Source organism: Puma concolor, chromosome C2, assembly GCF_028749965.1.
Source record: "Puma concolor isolate L17-30 chromosome C2, mPumCon1.1.hap2, whole genome shotgun sequence".
In the NCBI taxonomy this organism is placed as follows: Eukaryota; Metazoa; Chordata; class Mammalia; order Carnivora; family Felidae; genus Puma; species Puma concolor.
This window is the reverse complement of record NC_141675.1, coordinates 26765227-26789753: the sequence shown is the minus strand read 5'-3', so window position 1 is coordinate 26789753 and position 24527 is coordinate 26765227. Positions and strand designations below refer to the sequence as shown.

At 41.3% G+C, this 24527-nt stretch overlaps 1 protein-coding gene across 3 annotated transcripts in view; it reads right to left on the bottom strand.

The window, feature by feature from the left end:
* The window catches only part of COL6A5 (collagen type VI alpha 5 chain), a 134994-nt gene that overhangs the window by 17470 nt on the left and 92997 nt on the right, over positions 1-24527 (bottom strand). For all 3 annotated transcript variants that reach the window (XM_086674272.1, XM_086674273.1, XM_086674274.1), the window contains exons 32-36: positions 18724-19211; positions 15826-15913; positions 14620-15279; positions 11613-11703; positions 9182-9390 (exon numbers count right to left, since the gene is read on the bottom strand). In XM_086674272.1, coding sequence (XP_086530398.1) covers positions 9182-9390; positions 11613-11703; positions 14620-15279; positions 15826-15913; positions 18724-19211 — 1536 coding nt within the window. The remainder of the gene's footprint in view (positions 1-9181; positions 9391-11612; positions 11704-14619; positions 15280-15825; positions 15914-18723; positions 19212-24527) is intronic.

The following is a 24527-nucleotide window of genomic DNA, read 5'->3' as shown; positions in this document are numbered from 1 at the left end:
TGTGTATTCATTTTTGAAAGACAGAGAGAGACAGAGCACAAGCAGGGGTGGGGTGGAGAGAGAAGGGGACACAGAATCAGAAGCAGGCTCCAGGCTCTGAGCTGTCAGCACAGAGCCTGACGCGGAATTCGAGCTCACGAACCGTGAGATCATGACCTAAGCCGAAGTCTGATGCTCAACTGACTGAGCCACCCAGGCGCCCCTAGGCTCTCTTTCTATTTACAGGAATAGCATGAGACTCAAGAAGCTAAAAGTGGATGCTTACAGTTAAAAAACTCTGAATTTGTCGAACATAAAGAATGATTTTTCTACTTTGAGTCTAAATTTATTTTACTTAGGGAGAGTGAGCCTTCAAAAACATTTTCCCTCAAGAAAACCTGGCAGGAGTGTGGATACAATATACCCGGAGCTCATGGCAATGCTGTGTATTTTCTGGAAATGTCAAGAAGCCAAATTCCCATCTTCAAGTCTATGGAAGAATGTCCTCAGAATGGCAGAAGAGGAAGGGCTGGCTCACTTTATTGTGGGGGAGGCTTGGAAGGAATGAAGGATCCAGTGAGGTTTCCAGGGAAGTGTCCCCAGAGATTAGCCTAACTCTGGCCAACATGTAAGCCATAACACCATATGTGCTCCAGTAACTTTAGGGAGAAGTGGGGGTGGAAAGGGAACTCAGAGAGAAGGGAGAATCTTCAGGACCTGCGCCATTTGGAATGGGATTAAGTATGCTGTGAAGTAGCTATACTGCTTTTCGTGGCCTTCGTGAGAAACCTCAGGATATGCATGAGTTATCCAGTGATCTGGCCCTCTGTCCAGGGGACAAAATGAGCCATATGTTCTCCACAGGCAAGCCACATGTACAACTGAGACTACCTTATGTGCATATTTCTGTCCACATGAGCTGTGGCTGAGAGGTGCAAGTTAACCTTGTTTTGTCAGACTTCCCAGGAGGTTAGCAATGTGTTCTTTGCTGCTTTCCCACCTTCTGAGTATTTAATTGAGCGTTCAGTTCACTTTAGGTCTTGTGCTCAGCTCTATGCATGCCTTCTCTCATTTAACCTTCCACAAGGCACGATGAGGGTGGAATTATCATTATTCCCTTTCTGCAGATGAGCAAGCGGAGGCTTGGAGCGAGTAAATGACTTGGCCAAGAAATGACAGCCTCTAAGGGGAAGAGGCAGGATTTGAGCCCCACTCATGTAACTCCTTCAGAACTGGTCATCAGACATAAGAACACTGCAGACACATTAAGGGACACATGAACCACCTCGCCAAAGGCCCTGGGACCTGATCTGAAGAATGAGGTTCTTGGTCAACTGCTATTCCTTCTGACTGAAGCCACTAGAGAAAGTTTTCTTCCAAAAGTAGGCAACTAGATGAATTAAATAAAATTTGCAATTTTGTCTTCTCTAGGCATTGTACGACAGTGGTTACGAGCAGAACCTTTGCGGTTTGTTTGAGTCCTGTCTCTGCCATTTGTTACCTCTGTGACCCTCCGTATCTCAGTTTCATTACTTAAAAACAGTAATAATAAACCATAACCTTATAAGGTTTTTTAGAGAATTAGATAAAGCTTGTACTGTGCCTAACATACCCCGAATACTCCACAAATACAATTTTTAGAGGGAAATAAACAAATGGAAAAGTCCCAGACATCTGAAAATCCTTCCCATGTTACTATATTTCACAAATCAGAATTTCCATAAGAAAACATGCATAGTCAACTGGTGTTAGTGGAACACAGCTTGCACATGCGTACATGTGTGTGCTCTCAGAAATGAGAACACAACACATTCTGTTGTGTTTATGAATGCTTAACTATGGAGGAGTTGGCAATAATTTATGTACCTTTCCATTTAAAAATGCCACCCCTTGGGGTGCCTGGGTGGCTCAGTCAGTTAAGCATCCAACTTCGGCTCAGGTCATGATCTCATGGTTCGTGTGTTCGAGTCCCATGTCGGGCTCTGTGCTGACAGCTCGGAGCCTGGAGCCTGCTTCGGATTCTGTGTCTTCCTCTCTCTCCCAACCCTCCCCTGCTCGCACTCTGTCTCTCCCTCTCAAAAATAAATAAGCATTAAAAAATTAAAAAAAAAACAGGTGCCGCCCCTGGCCTGTCCTCCCTCCTGTCTGCTGAGGTCACTGGCCAAGCTCTAAGCTGGGGAAGCAAGGGAGGGAGGCTCAAGAGTATGTGTGACTATGTGTCATGATTTTACACCAAAGAAAAAACCAGACACATTAAAAATTCTCTTGTTTTGTTGTATGAGGTCCTCTCTTCCCCATCTGCCTGAGTAAGTAGAAGGGATGGTCTTAAAATAGATTTCATCCTTTGCCCCCAAAGACTTAGAATAAATACCTTTCTTGGTGTAGACTCTTCTAGGTGGCACTTAGTCTGAAAGACTCACTCTTGCTGTCTGCTTCATGCTCTGAAACAATAGTCTGCAGAAGGTACCAGCATACTGAGAAAAAGTGATGCATGCCTTAGGAATTATTTAGACCCAAACCACCCAGATCTGGCATTTTAGTCTTCATGGTGTTATTCTGCGCTCTGGCCTCTGAATGAGTTTATAAACAGTTTATGAAATCAATTTATTCTGGCCTGAGTGCCTCTGGATGAGTTTATAAGTAGGAATTTTTTTAAATAAAATTAAATTTTTAAAATAAAATGGCACTACCAAAATGATTTAGAAATAAGTCTCCCAAATGATGACGTGATTGAACTTCTTCTCAAATTTGGCAACTGGATATATTTCTTTTTTTTTTTATTTAAAAAAAATTTTTTTTAATGTTTTATTTATTTTTGGGACAGAGAGAGATAGAGCAGAGAGAGAGGGAGACACAGAATCTGAAGCAGGCTCCAGGCTCTGAGCTATCAGCACAGAGACCGACGCGGGGCTTGAACTCACGGACCGTGAGATCATGACCTGAGCCGAAGTCGAGCACTTAACCGACTGAGCCACCCAGGCGCCCCTGGATATATTTCTTCATCTGTAAATGCAGACAATGCCATCGGCAAGCAACAGGGAACACACCGATAAAAGTAAGTGGGCATGGGTTTGAATCCTGGCCCTACCACTTAAAGCTCTGTGGCTTGGCTTGAAGTTCTTAACTTTTGCGTGTTAAATATCCTCATCTGTAAAGCACACAATGTAATAATAATAAAAACGATAGGCTTTTTGGTACAGATTAAGTGAAATCATGTATGTAATGTGCTTAGCATTGTGCCTGGCACACAGTTGCGCTAAGTAAGCAGTAGCTTCTGTGGTTATGGTTATTCCTCACGCATTATTCAATCGTCAAGTGAGATAGTGCCCACAGTGCTTTGAGAATCGTACTGCATGGAATAACCAAAGCATTCCATTTGCACTTTTAATCAAACTGAATACTTTCTGACCACAAGTATCCTTGAAGACGGGGCCTCTGAGTCTTTAAAACAAAACAAAACAGAAGCTCTCTAACCCCCCAAAGAGACTAGCTCAGGGCTTAACTCAGATCAGAACAGGAGCCAAATACATGTTTGCTACATGAAAGGCCATCTGAGTAATCATATAAGCACAAACGCTTAGTGCTTTCATATAGTTAAGCCCTCAGCGGGGGCTGTCACTATCACCTCCACCCCATCCCCTCCCCACCAATACCAGTATCACCGTCCTGATCATCACCACCCAAGTCTCATACCCTCACCTCCCTCTCTGCCATCAACAATGTCACTGTCGCCAACATCTCTACTACACACCTCTACCCCCACCAGCAGCAACAGCTAACACCTTCACCGCCACTGCCTTCACCTCCACCGCCACCACCTCTATGGTGGAGATGCCAACACCATCTCTACCGCCACCACCGTCACTATGACCCACTTACTACTTCAAGCGCCCACGTTTTATTCCTTAAGAAAGAGGCCGCATAAAAAAATGTCAGTCGTGCTCTAGAGCATTACTTTATCACTTGCGGTAAATAATTGCTTGAGACATACAGAAGCAACCGTCATGTGCATCCGAATTCAAAAAGTCCACACACCTTGAACCATCAGTTCACATTAGTTTTGCCCACATGCAAAACCTTCAAGGAAGACAACCAAAACTGGTCGTCTTAATGTCTTAAGCGGATCAGGAAACTCAGTTGATTCCCCCAAAGAACGTCAAGATGGGTGAGATTTCCTAAGGAGTTCATGGAACATTAAAATTCAGGGGCTCCTGGGTGGCTCAGTTGGTTAAGTGTCGTATTCTCGATTTCAGCCCAGGTCATGATCTCACGGTTCATGGGATTGAGCCTTTATCGGGCTCCACGCTGACAGTGCAAAGCCTGCTTGGGATGCTCTCTCTCCCTCTCTCTCTCTCTGCCCCTCTCCTCATTCGCACGTGCTCTCTCCCACTCTCTCTCAAACAAACATTTAAAAAAATAAAATAAAATTCAGGTATGACCACAATTTTATTACTGACCTCCTTTTTAGAATGTATACTGATATGAAAGTAGGACACTCCACTGGTGTTCCATGGGGGACTCAGAAGCCAATTCTGCTGCATTTAATTCCAGCATAGATTTAAATTTAGCAGAAGTCAAGATAGCATATTCAAGTTCAGTACATGACAGCAAAAATTAGAAGGTAAGTGTTCAACAAGAGATAAATAAATTCACTCATTGAAAGCAACATTATGAGGATACAGAAAAATCAGTATGAAGCCTGCAACAATATGTAAAACATATGACATATTACATGGAAAACAGAATATCCAATTGAATGAAACTATGTAAACCTATATGCTATGGAAAAACCAAAGAATATATTCTACACTACAAATAGCTGCTTACTAAATTATTTGAGGTTCTCAACATTCAAATTTTGTACTTTTATAATTTTTAAAAAAATCCGCAGAATTTTGAGAGTCTAAGGGTGTAGGGATTGTGAGTCCCTATTTTGAATCTTCCTGAATGAACTTGGGGGCACAAAGTTTCTTCTAAAACAGGGTTTCTCCCACTATTGACAGTTTGACTGGATAATTCTTTGTTGGGAGGGGGAATTCTGGGCATTGTAGGATGTTTAGCAACATCCATGGCCTCTACCCATTAGATGTTAGTAGCACCCTCCAGTTGTGACAACAAAAATCATCTCCAGACATTGCAGTAAGTCTCCTGGGGCAGGTAGAGTGCAATTGCCCTTAGTCGAATTTGCAAGAGGTCATCACTAAATACCTTTTCAGTTCTAATACCCTGTGACTGAGTCGAAGTCAAAAGACATATTGGCTTAAAAAAAAAAAGAAAAAAAAGCTGATTTGTAGATTGGAAACAGATTAAAGTTAGAAAAATAAAAAATGTAAAACAAAGACTGCAAATTCCCTTAAGCACGATACCAGATTAGCTGAAAGGGAGAAGTGTTGCTTCTCATCACCAGATGAAATTCATTGAAAAGAACATCAGTTGAAGTTATCCTATGGCCTGAGACCCCTTAAAGCTATGAGGGAACCCTAGGCCGAATTTGGGTTAATATTTAATGTTTCATTACAAATTATCCTGTCCTTCTTTAATCTTGAAGGTAGACGGACTGTATCTTAAACACTGGTCAACATAGCATACTTGATGAAAGTGCTATGCTTACCAGTGGGTCAACACTTGCAAGATGCTTAGCATTAAACCACCCATTTTTCATTACATAATTCCAAAGAACTCATGTATTTCATTGGCACATAATTAGGAAGGACTGAATTTTCCAAAGAATTTTTATATGGCAGATGTTGTGGTCAAAATGCATGATATTATCTCTACATTATCTCTGTATATTTAGATCTTAAAAAGCGTTTTTGTTAGATGTTAGATGGAGGGAGGGAGGGATGACTGTTCAGTGGTCTTAGATGAATAAAATAAAACCGTAACGCAGTTCACCTGGAATCCTTCGGAAACGGGACTCCCACTTCTGTTCTGTGATACTAGACATTCGATTGCTTTCGGCTCCATTGAGAACGTAAAGCAAATCCGGGACCCCAAAGTGGTAGGGTAAGCAGTAGTTCTGAAGACAACCTGTGTAAGAGTCTCCTGTGCTGCTGGTGAAAACTCAGATTGCTGAACCCCAGCCCCAGAGTTTCTGACTTAGTGGGTCTGGGATGAATGCTGAGAAGCTGCATTTCTAACGAGTTTCCAGGGGCTGCTCATGCTGCTGGTTTAGGGACCACCCTTTGAGAATCCCTGGGATAGTGGATCTCAAACTTGAGGACATACCAAAATCATCAGTGGTTTTAAAGCCCGTAGCCTTTCTTCGCCACTCAAACCCCTAAATATAAAGCAGTCGTTCTGAGGAGGGTTTAGCAATCTGTGCTTAGGAAGGACTTACAGGTGATTCTGATACGGACCGTTCTTTAGCTGCTGATGAGGACTGGAGAGGGCCAGGAAAGGTGATGGAATTGAAGGCAAACTTGGAAATCAGAGCAGGTGGTAAGAAGCAAAGGGATGCGCACAGGTAGAGAGATGGTGATTATGCTTCCTGTGAAAGATACACAACTCCCTGCCAGTGCACGGGACTCCGGAAACTATACATTTCTTAAACAGTTCAGATTCCCACTTTCCCCCAAGACTCTCAGTTCAAGAGCAGGAAAAGCAGCCATCAGCATCACATTACAAATGAGTAATACGCACAGCATATGGAGGTGCTTATGCAAGTTATCAACCTTTCCTTTGTGCCATACATCTGAAACTAATCAAAGCTCATCTCTTAGCAACTGAATACAATATCTGAACCACAATGTACTTTCCGAGGACAGCACATTATATACAAAGTTCTCGGCAGGTTTTCGCAACTGGCTAAAGAGGATGAAAGAAAGAGAAGGAGGGAAGGAGGGAGGGAGGAAGAAGGGAAGGAAAGAGAAGGAAGGAAAGGGAAGAAAAGAAAGGGAAGGAAGGAATGAAGGAAGGAGGGAGGAAGGAAAAAAAAGAAAATAGCACAAAGTCCCTAGACAACAATCATGACCTGAAACTCAGACTTATTTTAAAGGTTAAAATATATATATTATCCTTAGGTCTGACACTCACACCGTTTGCAGGCACCACAACATGACCATATCCTCCACAGAACTCCCAATACACTTCAACCCATTCCAGGAGAAATGAAGTGGGGAGGGGCAACTAACAGTCTACATTTTTTCCTAGTAGAGCCATGTACAATTGTTTGTTCAGCCAAAATGGACCTTCCGCTGGCTACAAGTATCTCAGTTCTCCAACATCTGGAAAACCAAATGAAAAGTCTTTCTAATATTACTGAACAATGGTTGTTAAAAATGGCAACAGGCGCGCCTGGGTGACTTGGTTAGGCGTCCGACTTTGGCTCAGGTCATGATCTCACAGCTCATGGGTTTGAGCCCTGCTTCAGACTCTGTGCTGATAGCTAGGGCCTGGAGCCTGCTTTAGATTTGTTCTCTCTCTCTCTCTCTCTCTCTCTCTCTGCCCCTCCCCTGCTCATACTCTGTCTCTCTCTTTCTCAAAAATAAATAAATAAACATTTTAAAAAATGGCAACAAGGATGAGTTTCTTTTTTTTTTTCTTAAATATCCAGTCATATCTGTCTTTTCCTGAAAAGATTCACATTTCTGAGTTCTTAGACTTTAGAATGCTTACCTCTAATGAAACAATCACAATTGACAGTTTGGTATTCTAACCCTGTCAAACAACTTATTTTTTTTTTCTTTTTCTTCTTTTTAAACCAAACCATCATAAATTCCTAGACCATATCATTGAAATGAACACCCAAAATTAGCTATATCCATTAAAAAGAAGTATTCTATTCTCTTGCTTGAGCTATGTCTAAAGGATAATAAAAATTGTTTAAAAAGAGACACAATTGAATGTCATGATGCCACAGCATTACACACATTTGGTTTTACTGCATTACCTCTTTTTTTAAGCCTTATGTTTCAACTAATGATTGACCTTTTTATTCTTAATTCTAGCTTCAAAAGGGAAAGTTCAGTTGCTTTTGCAATAAATTCAAATATTTATATTTCATAAGGAGGGGGACAATTTATCCAAGGAAATCACTGAGAAGGAGTAAGATAAGTGGCACGAAATTGGCTCCTTTTTCTATTAAACTTGTGCAGTCTAACAACATACATGATACTTAGGACATAATGCTTGAAATGCGAGCATTCTGGCCAAAGGAGCATTTTGGAAGCCCGTAGGTGCACAGCTGAAATGGTTGAAGTCTGTTTAGAACGTCACCCTTTTCAGTGAAGACACAGACAAAAGTCCTCTGTGTCTGATTGGTTTGAAACTATTAAACCTGCTGGAAGATACGGTTTCTTGCTTTGCCATTCAGAGTAGGCTGCGGGGACGTCTGTGCTCTGTCATTTCCAAGTACCTCCAACATAACATACCTTCTCATGCAATTGCAATGTCTGAGGCCCTGGCCCGGCCAACTTTTAAAGTGATTTCAATCCTTCCTTTGCTCCAATGTTCTCTGTATTTTTTCCTTCTACTACATCACACTAACCTGTTAAGCTGTGGAGGCTAGAGAAATCTCAAGTTAGGTGAGACTATCAGGGACATTTCTTAGAGCTTGTATCAGTGATCTCCTCAGTGGTGCCTGTTGCCGTCTAAATCTTCATTTTCAATAAAAGCCGTTGCAGCTACTATGTTGAACTCGAGAAAAGCTGCTTTAGATAACATGATTAATTTTACTTGATTCTCTGCTAGTGTTAAAAGATGAGGACCCAGGGGCGCCTGGGTGGTGCAGTCGGTTAAGCGTCCGACTTCAGCCAGGTCACGATCTCACGGTCCGTGAGTTTGAGCCCCGCGTCGGGCTCTGTGCTGACGGCTCAGAGCCTGGAGCCTGTTTCAGATTCTATGTCTCCCTCTCTCTCTCTGACCCTCCCCCATTCATGCTCTGTCTCTCTCTGTCTCAAAAATAAATAAACGGGGGCGACTGGGTGGCGCAGTCGGTTAAGCGTCCGACTTCAGCCAGGTCACGATCTCACGGTCCGTGAGTTTGAGCCCCGCGTCGGGCTCTGGGCTGATGGCTCAGAGCCTGGAGCCTGTTTCTGATTCTGTGTCTCCCTCTCTCTCTGCCCCTCCCCCGTTCATGCTGTGTCTCTCTCTGTCCCAAAAATAAATAAATGTTGAAAAAAAAAAAAAAAGAAAAAAAAATAAATAAAAGATGAGGACCCAGTCATTTAAAAATGTCCATCCTCACTTTTCATTTCCTTACCAGAAGTGAAACTTGCAATTTCTTCAGAATCCTGACCTTTTTCATATTTAATCGTCAATTCTTGTGGCATCAGCATGTGGCTTGGGATGTAAACCAAGTGGTCACTTCCACTGTCCTCCAACACAAAGGATGAGTCTTTCCCAGCACTTAATTCCTGGCCAGGGAAGCTGTTCTCTCCCGAAGAAACCTCATGTGGCTCAGGAGTAAATCTAGCAGATAAAATGGAAAGCTTTAGGTGAATCTCCACAGCTTTGGGAGTGCAAATAAGATTTCCTAACAATGTGAGATATTACTTAATCACTTCTTAAAAGAAATACAGGTGGTAAAAATCTAAATGCATTTCAATACAATTATTAAGATTTTCTTATTTTTAAAAAGTATAAACTGATAAATAAAAATTCCCATTTATCCTTCCTTTTCCCCCATCTGCTTATTGCCTAATGACCATTATTTTGGAATAAACCAAGTCTGATTGGTGACAGAGTATTAGATAAATGTCAAGAACCTCTATCATAGGTTATTTGGAACCACCATATAATCCCTCATATTGATATCAGTCCCCATAGAAAATACAGAAAATAGTAATTTACCAAAAACTGTTCTGAGAAGAATAAGACTGTACAAAACTTACCTCATTGACATCATAGCTCTTAAAATGGTATTACATTTATGGTCTTAGGAGTTTAAGAATTCTTTATAACTTGGTAACACTGTGTTTTTGTTTAGATGATGACAGAAAACACATTCAATACAAGTTGATTTTTACTTTTATTCTATTTAGGCACCTTTATGCAATTTCAATGTCCATGTTCACATCTGTGTTTGCTACTAATATTCAGCACCCAGGAGTATTATTGCCTTAACTGTTGAGAGTTAATGAGGAAAGGGAAAAAGTCAGATACGACACATGAATAATACGTTCAGCCCAAGTGAAAGCCAAATGATATCATGACACACAATATGCATAATTCTGCAACAGTACCAGGTAAGGACAAGGGGTGAGGAATTAAGACATCATGCAACAGAGTAGACAAGCTGAAAGCAGACGTACCTCTGTAACATGCATCATATTTTAGATTCGTTTATCAGTATGTACTGTATTTTTTTTTAGTTTTCAGGAATTTTATTTTGGCAAAGCAGAATCATCCGTTATCTTAAATCAGTGTTTTAAATTTGTGTTTTGCTGGGTTTGCTTGGATGTGATGCACATTTTTTTTAGTCTGATAGTGGCACAAGAACTGTAAACATAGCATTTAGGTTTACATGTTCGAGTAACATTATAATATTTTGTCGGCAGTTCCATAAGAATGGATTTGCCTTTAAGTGAACTCATGACTTATCCAATGTAGGGAAATACTGCTTCACGTGACATCAGTGCCATATTATTCTTCACGTGTTGGCTGCTGGACACTTTCTTGCTAAACTACCAAGTAAATGCAATCTGACATTATAGGAATACGTACTTGCATGAGTTCTGAGAATGCTTCGTCTTGCTGTTTTGCTTCTGGATGTGTGTAAGAGACCTTATCTGTTCTGAGAAGCTCTTTGCTTAATTGCAATCTGAGAGGAAGGAGTAATTATGGGCTTAAATCTAGGCTTTTGCAAGGCTGCAGTCAGGGATCCGAGCTTGGGGAAATAAAGAGAGAAGTACAGAGAAACCAAAAGGGCTACTCATTCTGTTTGAGCTTCAAGATTCATTCTAATTATTCACAGTGTTATTTAGGATATGACTTTAAGAAAAAATACTTACATGTGCACTTTAAGAAAAAATACTTACACGTGCAATTACGGTGTGGGGTCTTTTATGCTATCTTTTGGGGTATGAAACAATGAATCATATGCAACCCCAGACTTCGGTGAGACATGACATTGGGATATACTCTAATAAGCGCCTCCACAGCGGTGTAAGAAGGTACAAGAAAGTAAGGACTTTGAAAGTAAAAACGGGCTTCAGAGAGGAGACAGCTTCAATCAGGGCCACGGTTGATGGGTAAGATCTCACTGGTAGCAACAGAGTTCCAGGCGGTGTGACCAGAAACCCAGGAGGGTGAAGCAACGGTTCACACAAGGCAGACAAGACTCCAATGTGGCCAGAACTTAGTGCTGACGGTGTGGAGAGAGGAGAAGGGAGGCCAAGGTGGTTGAGCTGAAACTGTGGGTTCTATTCTGGGGAACATTTCAATGTGGAAATTTCTCAGGAAACCATGAATTGAAAGACAAATTTGTAACAAAGCCCATGAGGATGTTATAGACACATCAATCCGGAAAGCACAGTTGCCGCGTAACAAGTGCTACAGAAAATGGAATACATGAAAAGCCTTTACTTCAGAGACCTTATTAGTCTCCTCAACTTAATAACCCGGCATCAGCCAGTTGTATACCCATGAGTCAATTAACAGTCCCTTGTACATATAAGAGCTTTCTAACTCACAGGAAATCGCTATATTGATTATCCTCTCCTTCTGAACCGATGAGTCTACAGGCATTCTCAAGCATTGGTGGTGGGTACAGGTTGAATCCCCCTATTGAGAGAGTAAAGTTATAGTTAGATTTTGAAATCAGAAATTAGGTTTGCTAAGGAACAAGAATCCCAACAGGAATTGGCTTGACGCAATAAATGTCACTAAAATATTTCAGCAAAACTTGGCTGGGGTGCACACAGAAAATAGTAGCAATTAGAAATAGCATTCAAAATTTGATTTCAGAGGGCTTTGCAGCCAAAGAATTACTAGGCTCATGGAAACAAACCTCCTTGAATTGTTCATTTAAGGGTTAATTGTGAGGCAGAGACACGTGATTTCCACATGCTCAGGCTAACAGAATCTAAGGGAAATTTTATTCTGACGGGCGTTTCCACTCAGATTTATGCAATAGATCAAACATAGAAAAGGTAGCATTTTATTACATGATGCTATTTCTGTGCTTCTGCGCCCATTAACGTGGATTTCCTAGGAGGAAAATAATCAAAGAAAAGATTTTAGCTTACTGATCTAAATAACATGCCCCGTTATCCCCTCGCCATTGCTTTTCTAAAAGCTATGGAATATTAAGAAGCGTATCAATTTTTCCCTTCGTTCAGGAAAATATTTTTTAGTTAAAGGAGGCTTTTGGCCACTGAATGAGCCACAATTCCATGAAAATATTTCAGAATGTTTGTGGTTTCATAACAATTGTACTTCTTTAGTTCTTAGAGGAACATCTTTTCCCCTTTCTCTGAAATGACACTATGTCGTCTAATCAATTGCATTTGACAGCTGCTATTAGTGAGGCAGGAACTGTGATACAGGTGGTATTTCCCGTGCGTGTGGGAACAGCAAACGTGTCAGCACCAAAGCTTGTAGAATAAGGGTCAGTAGTTTAGAAAAAATTCCCAGAAGTATGAGTAGAGGAGTCTTTTAACTCCTACAAACCAAGTGGTTATAGGACGAATTGGATACATTTAGCAACACTGTGAAGGCAGAAATCAAAAATAAGCTAGTGCTAATAACTGCAACCTGAGGCATCCACCAAGTCCAGCTTTAATTATTCTATAGTCTTTTAAAAGTGCTGTGTCATCATCAATCTTGATCACATAAAGAACAATATTGCATGGAACAAGACAATCAATTCACAAGGTATCAGTGAATCTGAGTCAAGAAATAGTTCACAGGAATCCAATTTTGAATATAAAGACATTTTAGGAATGCCTCCACCAGTCTGTTTTATACATATTCCCTTTTGACGCATGCACAAGAGTGATATCCGATAGTCTATCTAAAATTTGAACTCTTTTAATTACTATAAAATATAAAACTCTAATAGGCAAGTTGGTACCAATAGTTAATTGGAAGCACTTTTTCTTTCTTTTTATGTAACATAATGGAATATCATACAACCGAAGGCATTTAAAGAAAGAACATGATATTCCCAAGAGGGAAGGTGTTGGGATTCTTCAATCAAATATGAGTTACAGCAAAAAGGTGGAGCTCTCTCTGCAATGGAGAGTGAACTTTCAAGATACCGCCACAATGGTACCGTTGGAGATTCCTTGAATGTCAGGGAAACTTTGGAGTTCAAGGGTAGTGAGGTTGGCTCCAGCAGAACCAAGGTCTACACCTGGTAGTCTCAGAAGGAAAAGGTTCAGCCCTGATTCTATGGGATGCCCTAGAGGCAGGGTTTCTCAATTTTAGTGCTATTGACAATTTGGGCTGGACCATCTTTTGCTTTACGGAGGAGGGGATGGTATCCTGCGTCACTGGAGGATGTTTAGCAGCATCCCTGGTCTCTAAGCCCTAGATGCTAGTATCCTTTCCCTCAGTTGTGACAAAAAAAAAAAAAAAAAAAAAGTATCTCCAGACATTTCCAAATGTCTGGGGGACAACATCATCCCCAGTTGAGAACTATTGTTCTAGAAAGAATATTTCTCAAACCATTTGTGGGGAAGGTATTTTTACTTCTCATCCTTTGCAGACTGATACTTGTGGTTTCTATCTTGTTACGTGAGACAGAGTACACTGCTCACGCACTTGTATGCTGCGGCAATGTCAAATTGCTTTAAGTTTCTAGATGTTTATTCTCAATTTCTGAACTTCTCTCTTGCAGATCAGTTGGTGGACTAGCACCCATCCTAGTGACATTTTGTAGTGCATTGGCCTAGAGCCTTCCTACTCACAATGTCATTCTTGGCCCAGGAGCACGGACATCACGGGAGAGACTGTTAGAAATGCAGAATCTCAGGCTCCACCCTATACATACTGAACTGGGACCTGCATTTTAGCAAGATTCCTATGTGATTTGTACGCTTAGACTCTTCGGGAATAGCACAGGACTGCGCCATCTTTAAACCTTCATACAGGTCTCCAGGGCGTGCCAAACCAGGTATTGGGGGTGCTTGGGTAGCTCAGTCAGTTAAGCTTCTGACTCTTGGTTTCAGCTCACGAACTCGCAGTTCATGAATCCAAGCCCAGCACTGACAGTGTGGAGCCTGCTTGGGATTCTCTCTCTCGCCCTCTCTCTCTCTCTACCCCTCCTCTGCTCATGCATTCTCTCTCTCTCTCTCTCTCTCTCTCTCTCTCTCTCTCTCAAAATACATAAATAAACTTAAAAAAAAAGAAAGTAAACCAAGTGCAGTAGGGAAAACTTTTATGTAAATACTCATCAAAGAGCTGCTAAAACTTCTTCAGGTTGAACAAATGTGGCTCTGGAGACCTCCAATCACTCTGTGCTTTCTAGTCCTGAGATCTAATGTAAAAGACATTCTATCATGAAAAGAAGTCTCACCACATTATAACCAAGGTAAAAACAGGATATAACCAGGATATGTCCCATCTCTGTCTCCATCGCACCATCCAGTGGGTATATTTGGGTTAGCTCTAGATTCAAAGATGTGTTAGGCTATCAATGCTATTAGCAAACACTAATTTATTAAAACAAAGAAGAAAAACAAAATAATGGCTTACGTCTGACAGAGTGAACAAATGGCTTTAAAAACTTCGTAATATAATTCAGGTCTGGTTTATGAATCCTCCCAAGCTGTATCAGATGGTGATCAAGTGGGTGGCTGGCTAACTCCTCTATGCCGTCCTTATGCGCAGAGCCCAGGGAGATCACAAACATGACGTAGCCTTGACACTTGGCCCTCAGAGCCACTTTCTTTACGAAATTCTCTCTCTCACGATATTCTCCAGCTGAGATCACAAAGATGACCTTGTGTCTTCTCAAGTTGGGTGTCTGTGCGAAGAGATTCTCCATGACCCATAGTAGGGTGTGGCCAATGGTGGCTTCTCCTTTTAGCTGTTGAAGGGAAGTCTGGATGTGCCTCTTCATTAGGACTTGGTTGTCATAAGTTATAAACTCAAACTCTGTTTTTACCACACCCTTCCTTCTCCTGGAACTATCCCAAGGAGAATAGCCCAACAAGGCAATCCTATCACCGAAGTCTGAGGTTATAGGTTCTGAGGCAACCTCGAAGTTGTCAATCATAGAGCTCACCAAGGTTTTCACAGCCTTAAACTCATCACTTGCTATAGTCCGAGAACTGTCTAAGAGGAAGGCTACATCCATGTATGAATTTTCAGGTAAAAAAACCTCTTTGACGCAATCACTTGGAAAACATTTATCTGGAAAGACATAGAGAGACTTATCAACGGTTCAATGTCTGCACAAGACACTGTTGTTTGAGATCTTATTCAAGGGACTCAGTAACTGATTACCAAGAGTTAATAATCTGACCAATACCTCTTTAATCTCACATTATTTAAGTTAATGAGGAATTCTCAATGTCCCAAAACTTCTGTGGCCACTAGAGGACAATTTGGGAAGGTCTTTTTGGAAGCAGATGTAGGAAGCACGCAGGCTTGAAGTCTACGAGTCACGTCTAAACTCATTTAGAAAACATTTTCAGTATTTTAGAGATTTTTGATACAAACTACCAAACTGTCCCCAAGAAAAGCCACATCATCTGGGAGAATATTCTAAACAACTTTCACCTTCTGTGGAAGCTCTAAATATTACAAAGATTAAAACTCTGATGTATGGCATTGAAAGACTAGGAAACTTAAAATAGAATCTATGATCAAAACTAGAAATATCTGATAAGGCCAGATTTAATAATTCGCTCAGAAGGCATTTTTTTCTGCACGATAAATTCTTCTCATGGGTCTTACCGTAGCAAATGGTACAGCGCCGAAGTTTTGAGACAGACTCCCCATTTGGAGAAATTGGGATCACCTGAAAGGTTCCAGTGTCGTCAAACTACAATGAAAAACAAGTATATACTTATTGGCTCATTTTCTTTAACCATTATCTGGAAGCCATTGTGCACTCACTTTAAGGACTAGTTTGAAAAATCCCTAATGAATCACCATTATCTTGCATTACAGTCCAGTACATGTTCTCTCAACCTCTCTGTCTCTCATTCTCTCTCTCTCTCTCTCTCTCTCACACACACACACACACACACACACACATACACAGACACACACACACACACACACACCATCCTGCTTTTATTCCAGACAACACAAAGAAGTATATAGGACAGGTATCAGCACTTTATTCTATGATGAGAAAACTATCCCAAGATAACCATTAGATTCACCTACTGGGGCAGGTATTAAACGCTCACACTTATTTCTAATTCTGCAATTCTTCACTGAATTTTTACATGCTTTTTTTCTTCTTTTTAAGATTTTAAGTACCCAACGTGGGGCTTGAACTCATAACCCCAAGATCAAGAGTCATATGCTCTACCCACTGAGCCAGTCAGACACCCCTATATGCTTCTGATTATGCACCTGCTGATTATGTACTACAAGTCAGCTTCTGAAGTTGGATCCTGCAGAAATTGTATTTACATACAAGTTCCCCTGGCTTCTTTAGGTAATGATCCCAACTATTTCCATCCCAATCACATTATTTAGAAGAAGGCACATCTTTCAGATGTCAAGTACATTATTTCAGATGAGGACTTCCTCAAGCACAAATTCTAATTTAAAAGTTTATTTTGAAAGATTGTAAACAGAACACACTAAGTTTCCTCAAAATTCTTGGTCGTACATGGCCTGATTTTGTCTGTCTCTTGATAGCTTTTCTTGCTTCAATAATTACTGAAATAGGCAATATATAGTATTAATTATTTAATTCACTCATTCATTCAGTGAGTCAGTAAGTATTTATTGGGCATTTTCTCTGTCTGAGGCACCATGGAAGGCAGACAGTTTTATAACAATGAAAGAAATCTATCATTCCCAGGTGGTGATGAAAGTATTTTTCAAGCCATAAGAATATTATACTCCTATTTTTCCCCTTCTTCCTTGGGAAAGTAAAGGATTTAGAAAAGCCACACCCTGTTTTCTGTTTTCTGTGTTGAGCGAGCATTTAAAAATATTTATAATTATTCCAGCCTTACAGTCAGAAAATATTTACCACATTCCTACCATTTTTTTGTAAAATTGGATACTTTGGGTGTTATATTGTATTTGACTTTGTCCCCTGTATAAAGACTAAATGCTATCTTGGTAAATCAAGGAAGCTTATTCATAGAAATAAACCATATGCTCTTCATTCATTCATTCATTCATTCACACACTCATTCATTCATTCATTCATTCATTCAAAAGATATTTATAGGATGCCTATAATGTTATATAGGTAGTGTCCTAGGTGCTGGGGATATAGAAATGAACAAAGCAGATAAAATCTCTACCTTAAAGTCTAGTGGAGGGGGGAACATATGCCATAATATAACAAATAAATTATCTACTATGTTGGGAGGTAATTATTTTCATAGAAAAAAACTCTGACTTTCTATAATCCTTTTTGTCAGTTTCTATTGTAACTCTCCCTGTCTTCTATTCCCAAAATCTTCTTGGATGCTTCATGAGCAGATTGATTTTCTTCATGTTACAGAGGACTTCTTTTTCTTTTTACAGTAGAAATATATGTATTTGTGTGTGTGTGTGTGTGTTTGTGTATATGTATATATATATGTGTATATATATATATGTATATATACACATACACATATATATATATTTATAAACTGTTGGATGACAGGATAGGTTCACCCAGGTCCAAGAGCACTTAGTTAATGGATAATGTGAATATATTTAAAAATAGTAGAACAGAGGGTGCCTGGGTGGCTCAGTTGGTTGAGTGTCTGACTCTTGATTTTAGCTCAGGTCATGATCTCAGGGTTGTTGGGTCGAGCCCCGCATCGGGATCTGTGCTGAGCACAGAGCCTTCTTGGGATTCTCTCTCTCTCCCTCTGCCCCTCTCCCCCACTTAAGGCCTCTCTCAAAAAAAAAAAAAAATAGAACAGTAGATGGAGAAATTCTTCATTTGGAAGGGGAGAGAAAGAAACATAGATTACCACAGGATAGAGCCTCTTGTGGGAAAAAGCTTCATATACATTAAATATTTTACACAACATTAGGGGTTCAAAGATCCCCTAAACTTCATCCATCATAAATTAAGACCAGCTATTCAATGAGATTCAGCAAGGAGATGACAGATATGAGAAACACCTGATCTTCAGAGGGCTGGTAGAACACCGTATTCATGGCCCCTTCTATCAGACAGACCATAGTTCGGAGTTTGATTTAGCCATTTAGGAGCTATACACAATTGGACAAGTCACTCAAACTCTTGGGGCCTCAGTTCCTCATTTTTATTCATTTAGTTTTTTAAGTTTATTTTGAGAGAGATAGAGAGAATGAGTGGGGGAGGAGCAGGGGTGGGGGGGAAACAGAGGATCCAAAGTGGGTTCCGTGCTGACAGCAGAGAGCCCGGTTCGGGGCTTGAACTGGCGAAACGTGACATCAGGACCTGAGCCAAAGTCCGACATTCACCCGACTAAGCCACCCAAGTGCCCGTTTCTTCATTTTTAAATAGAGATAAAAACTGCGTTCCCTTCAGAGGGTTTTGAGAATGTCTATGTATGTAAAGCTCTAGGGACAGTGCCTGGTGCACAGAAACCACGTCTCTCTCCCTACTTCCCACTATTCCCATCTTACTAGCTCCACTAAGTTAAACATAAAGAAGTCGCCGGGGGAAGGTCTTACCTCAAAAGCCTCAGCGAAAACCCTTTCACTGAGAGCAAAGACAGCCGGACTGATATCTAGGGCATTGAACTCCATGGTGGCTGTGAGGATGGATGACTGACTGGCTGTCTGTACGTTGCTGAAAAACACAGCAACTTTCCTCACGTTGGCTCCCGCATACGTCCGCTTGAAAACGTTGCGGGCCACAAACTTCATTGCATTACCGATGTCTTGAGCTTCCGTGGGGCGTCGATATTTTATCTGGGAAAGAAGCTGGAGGAGCTGTTTCTTGTTACGGTAGTCGGACCCACGGATGAGATAGCTGGTGCCTGAGTCATAGGAAACTACAACAACTCTTGCTCCCACAGGGCAGTTACTTTCCTTGACGTCAAGATCATCGATGATGGATGTGATGATGTTCCTCGTTTCATTAAACCTCTGCTCTGTGATACCATAGGACTGGTCCAGGGCAAATACCAGCTCTGTTGGGTACACTGGGCACTTTTTTGCTAACGTGAAAGGCAGAAAGAAGTATGACGTTACCTTGCTGCTCGAAAGCCCTTCCCGTCCTCTTTACCCCAGGGCTGATGCTGATTCACACCAAGATCTAGGGAGATACAGGTGTTGTCTACAGCTCTGGAACTACACGTACACACAGGTGACACTTTGTTTGCGTGAAGGTGTTATATAAGTCTCTAGCAGTCATATTTGGTGGTAAAACACTCAGACTTCACAGCCCTCACTCAGTCTGCTATTTAAAAAGAAACTGAAGCGAGTGTCTAGGCTAATGGAACAGTTCTGTATCCTGATTGCGGTGGTGGCTACATGAATCTAGGCATGTGTTAAAACTGAACTCGCACACAACAATTAATTTTACTGTAAGTAAAATTTTTTTTTTTCTTCAACGTTTTTATTTTTATTTTTGGGACAGAGAGAGACAGAGCATGAACGGGGGAGGGGCAGAGAGAGAGGGAGACACAGAATCGGAAACAGGCTCCAGGCTCCGAGCCATCAGCCCAGAGCCTGACGCGGGGCTCGAACTCACGAACCGTGAGATCGTGACCTGGCTGAAGTCGGACGCTTAACCGACTGCGCCACCCAGGCGCCCCTGTAAGTAAAATTTTTAAAAAAAATGAATGAAAGGATACGATGGCTTATTGAAGGTTTTGAAAGCTTACGGTCTTCAGAAATCTTCAGAAATGATCTACCAATAATGCTAGTCACTTGGAAGATTTTCATCCACTTATGCAACAAATATTCATTGAGTAGCATGCAGGGTGATATACACTGTGCAATACAAGCAAAGATGAACCGAATTCAGGACTGCCCTCAAGGCATCTGTCCCGGGGAGGACTGCTACACAGAAAGGTACAGACAGACTATTATTCTTCAAGAGCATTCAGAGGACAAAGCGACTGTTTCCCAAGAGAGGGGATCTCAGGGCCTCCCAGAAGCTAGCTTTTGAAGGAAAGCAAGGGTGGCCAGAGGAAGGGAGCAGCAGGACCGCAGCAGGCTTACCATGAGCTGTTATAAAAATGGGGCTCTTTTGCAATTTCTAATTCAGTGCTACTAATTTTATGATGATTTAACTTTAGGAATCTCATAGGGTATCAGCCCTACGTATCAAACCTAACTGTTCAAAATGCTATTAAAGTCAGACCACAGGAAGAGAAACAGGGATTATTTAAGAAATGAACGCCCTCGTCTACATAGACTGCTCTACTATCTTGAATCTGGCTAACTCTTCAAGCGCATTAGACTCTAATAATCCCACACCCCAATCCACTGTTCTCAGCAATTGAATAGGAGACTAGGATTGATTCAGAGATGTGTTTTGAATCGAGGAATTTTACCGTGAAGAAGAAAATATCAAAGCCAATAATGAAAAAATAAAATATGAGAAATTAAGTAGCCTTAGTCTTCCTTTCTTAGCCCTAACACTAAAAATTATTAAAGAAGTAGTAGGCAAGCATCTTCAAGACTGACCTCTCATCACAGATTTTCCCAGAAAGCAGAACCGATTTCGATTTATTTTTATTCTCTCCTTTTCCTAGTGCCCAGCAGGGTGCATGATAAATTGAATTCAAATCCCTGAAATTTTACTGGGCGCTTACATATATAAAGGGCTTCTGTTTTCATTTTTCGCAGAATTTAGGTGAATGATGTCACTTTTGGATAAGCTCAAACTTTGGGGATAAGTCCCTGTGAGTCTACTTCAGTAGGCTTCTAGAAGACCAGGAGCTCTTGACATTGACAAAACCAGCTTCAGTGGCAATGGAATCCAAGGGATCTAAGGCTGCTAAGCAACACCCACTGCGGTCCAGGTTCCAGAAAGACCATCCACAGCAAGGGCAGGTGTACAAGCAGTGGGCACTTGGTGAGATGTGAGAGAAAGGAAAGGAAACGTTGCCCATCCAAGAAGCCAGTGATCACTGGGTCAGCAACACATCAATTAAAATGTGGTCATTCAGAGCCCTGTCCCTGAATTTCCCAGCAACATGAGCCTACTCTGTGAAGAAATTGAATTGTGAACTCAGACAGGACCTAGAAAGCATAATAGTGTAAAAGGGCTGGGAGCTGGGTGTCACCAATTCACAATCTGGTAGAAACGTGACATTGATAATTATAGCCATCATCAAAAGATAGATGTATCGGCATAGAAGGAAGAAGTCCTTTTTCCCATGGGGCTAAGAGTTTCTTTCAAATTGGTCTTATCAGAATGCAGTTAATTACTTCAGCAAGAAACACAGTATGGTAAAAATACTCACCATTCCAACAAGCTATAAAAAAAGAGAAAGAGAAGAGTCTGTTACATTTTTGGCACACAGACTAAAAATAATCCCCCAAAACAAAATTTCAGCAAACCTTAACATTTTGTTTGACTCTAATTGCAAATGAGGCTAATTCCTAAATAACAGGCAGCTAAGGTCAAAGGACTGAGGAACACATACAAAGAATTCAATTAATGGGTGAACCTTCCTGCCCTTTTCTCCTTGTGAGCCATGGCCAGCAGACTTCAGCAGAATCTTGCTTGAAATCTGAAACACTGATCACTTGTCTTAGAAGCAGAATAGATGAGCCTCTGATTAAATGGCAAGATAGCTCAAATTCAATTTGTTTCGTCTCTCTTCTTACAGCCCTGAGAGTCATTCAGCAAGGCACGGCTAAAATATGAGGGCTTATTTTCTTCCCAGATGAACACCTTGGGAACCTCTCTCTTCCTGCAGAAATGTGGGGATTTCCAAATAAACTTGGTCTCTGCTAAAAAATACAGCTCCTACCTTTGAGTGATCTCCATATCTCTAGGGAGGAAGGAGAGCCCCCAAGGGTTTCTCCCGAGCAAAACAGCATCTGGTTTTTCTAAGTGATTTACTCTGTAAGCATGAGACCAATTAGAGGCAAATGTTGGAAATCTTTAGAAATCTTTAGAAAGCACTGGTCTGACAATGTCCTTGCTCATTTGCTTCAAGAAAAGCAAATGAGTCACTCTGATATAATAAAAGATTTTATTAGCATTGGCAACCAGCTAGCCTTCCACGCTGCTGTCCCATAGCACTGCGCTCTCTCACATCTTTGATGGTCTTAATCCTGTGGCTGCCGAGATGCTCACAGCCAGCAGACAGGGCTCCAAACCCAGTCTCCCCTGCATCTCACAAGGCCTGAAGAGGATCCCTTTTTCCTGACTGAGCATTTTCATATGTTAACCTCCAACCCAGCTGTGAGACTAGAAACACAGGCACACCTATCTGGTTTGAGTGTGGCAAACCTTGCTTGATTTGGGGGAAACTACTTGATCTCTTTTAATATGTCTATCTTTCCTAAAAATCTTCTTTACTTGTGCCCTTCCCTCCAAAATTCTCATCATTTGGGCCCTCTTAGTTTATTTGCGACCACCCCCACTCCACATTCCCATCAGCCCCCTTGAGCTCTTATGCTCTTTTGGGGATAGGGTCCCAGTGATCAGCTCAGGACCCAGGCCTCATCCCAGTGCTGCAGGACTGAAGAGGAAATGTGTTAGAGCAGGAGTCCAACCAACCCAATTAGCTCTGAACATCTGTTGCCCAAATCCCATCTCAGTTTTGCACTCTGGAGTTCCAAGCTCACCGATCAAGCACCCTGTCTGGTTACAGAACCCACGCTCACCCTCACCCTCCGCCCCCTAATTTCCTGTCTAACTCCTTTCACTCTGTGTTGGAAAACTGTCTTCGGATCCCGAACCCTCCCTGGGCCAGTACTCACCTCCCCCACTGCTTCCTCCTCCTTGGTTCTTCCCTGGGAAGATAGCTTTTGATTTTCCTGAGAAGGACTCCCCTCCCCTACAGTGGCTCTCCTTTTGTTCTCCCCCTGGGGCCCCAGACCCTGGTTCTCACTTCCTCAGGGTGATGGAGAGCCTTTCTACTTCTCAAACAATGCCTTTCACCCAGGTCCCCTCCCCCGAATCTTCTGTCCTTCCTTTGTTCTTGCTTTTCAAGTGACCCACATGTGCAGAACTTCCTCATCTCTGCGATGCCATTTTCTGTCCTCTGGCTTCACTTGCTTAGCTAAGATGTCTTCCTGGATTCATCCCTTAGGTTTCTGTTTCTTTCTCTGTCATTTCCCATCCTTAGAACCTCAACCCATCCATGTGGCCTTAAGGACCACAAACATCCCAGTCTCTTCTCTTGATCCTCACCTTTATTACAGCTCACTTCATTAGATGCCTGTAGATCATTTAATTTAGGGCCCACACAACATTCTCCTGCCTCGGAAATGTTTGAGGCCATCATATTTTCCTACCAATGGATTTCTCTTCACAGTCCCTCCTGCCTTCTCATCTATAGCACTACTTAGCTTCTCCTGCTCTGGCCTTATGCTTATTTTAAACTCAGTTTTGTCGTTCTTTTCTCACCCCACACTTGCAATGACCATGTTTCTATCCAGTGTTCTTCAGGAAGTCTCTCCAATTTCCCCATCTGACATTCTTCTGATTGTGATTGTATCAGCATCATTATAAGCCACAATGGAAGCATGAGGAAAGACACATCACCTAAAATTCTACCACTCTAACGCAGTAAGTTGTTACAGTTTTCTCCCTTTGCTTCTAGAACTGGTTTCTATGTATATCTTTAACTAAATGTGAAATAATAAGGATCCAATTTAATTTTCTTTTTATTTTTTTATTTTATTTATTTATTTATTTTTATTTTTTATTATATGAAATTTATTGTCAAATTAGTTTCCATACAACACCCAGTGCTCATCCCAACAGGTGCCCTCCTCAATGCCCGTCACCCACCCTCTTCTCCCTCCCACCCCCCATCAACCCTCAGTTTGTTCTCAGTTTTTAAGAGTCTCTTATGCTTTGGCTCTCTCTCCCACTCTAACGTCTTAATTTTCTGCTTTTTAATGACAATATTATTCACATTCTGACTGAGTCTTCAAAAAAACTGTATCTGTTTAGTATCTGATCAGAAGATGATGCACCATAAACTAATTAGTCTCTAAGTGCAAACAGTCTAAAGGTATGTTCATTTTGCTCTAATGAATAATGTTTCAACGACCATATTTGCCTGTAATTTTTTCTTTCTTTTGCTTTATTTCCTTGGGATAAATGTTCAGAAATGAGATCACTGGGCTTCGTCTACCTCATTTCCCCTTCCTCCTAACCAAAGACAATCTCTCTATTTCTTGACTCCTGCTTTATTCCTCTGGTGAAACTACTCTCTGGCCACTCCCTATCACTTCCCCACAACTAGATTCAAGTACCCCCATCTAAGGAGACTCTATTGACTAAGTAACTAAGCAACTAACCCCAAATCTCCATGCTCGTCCCTTTAACACCATGC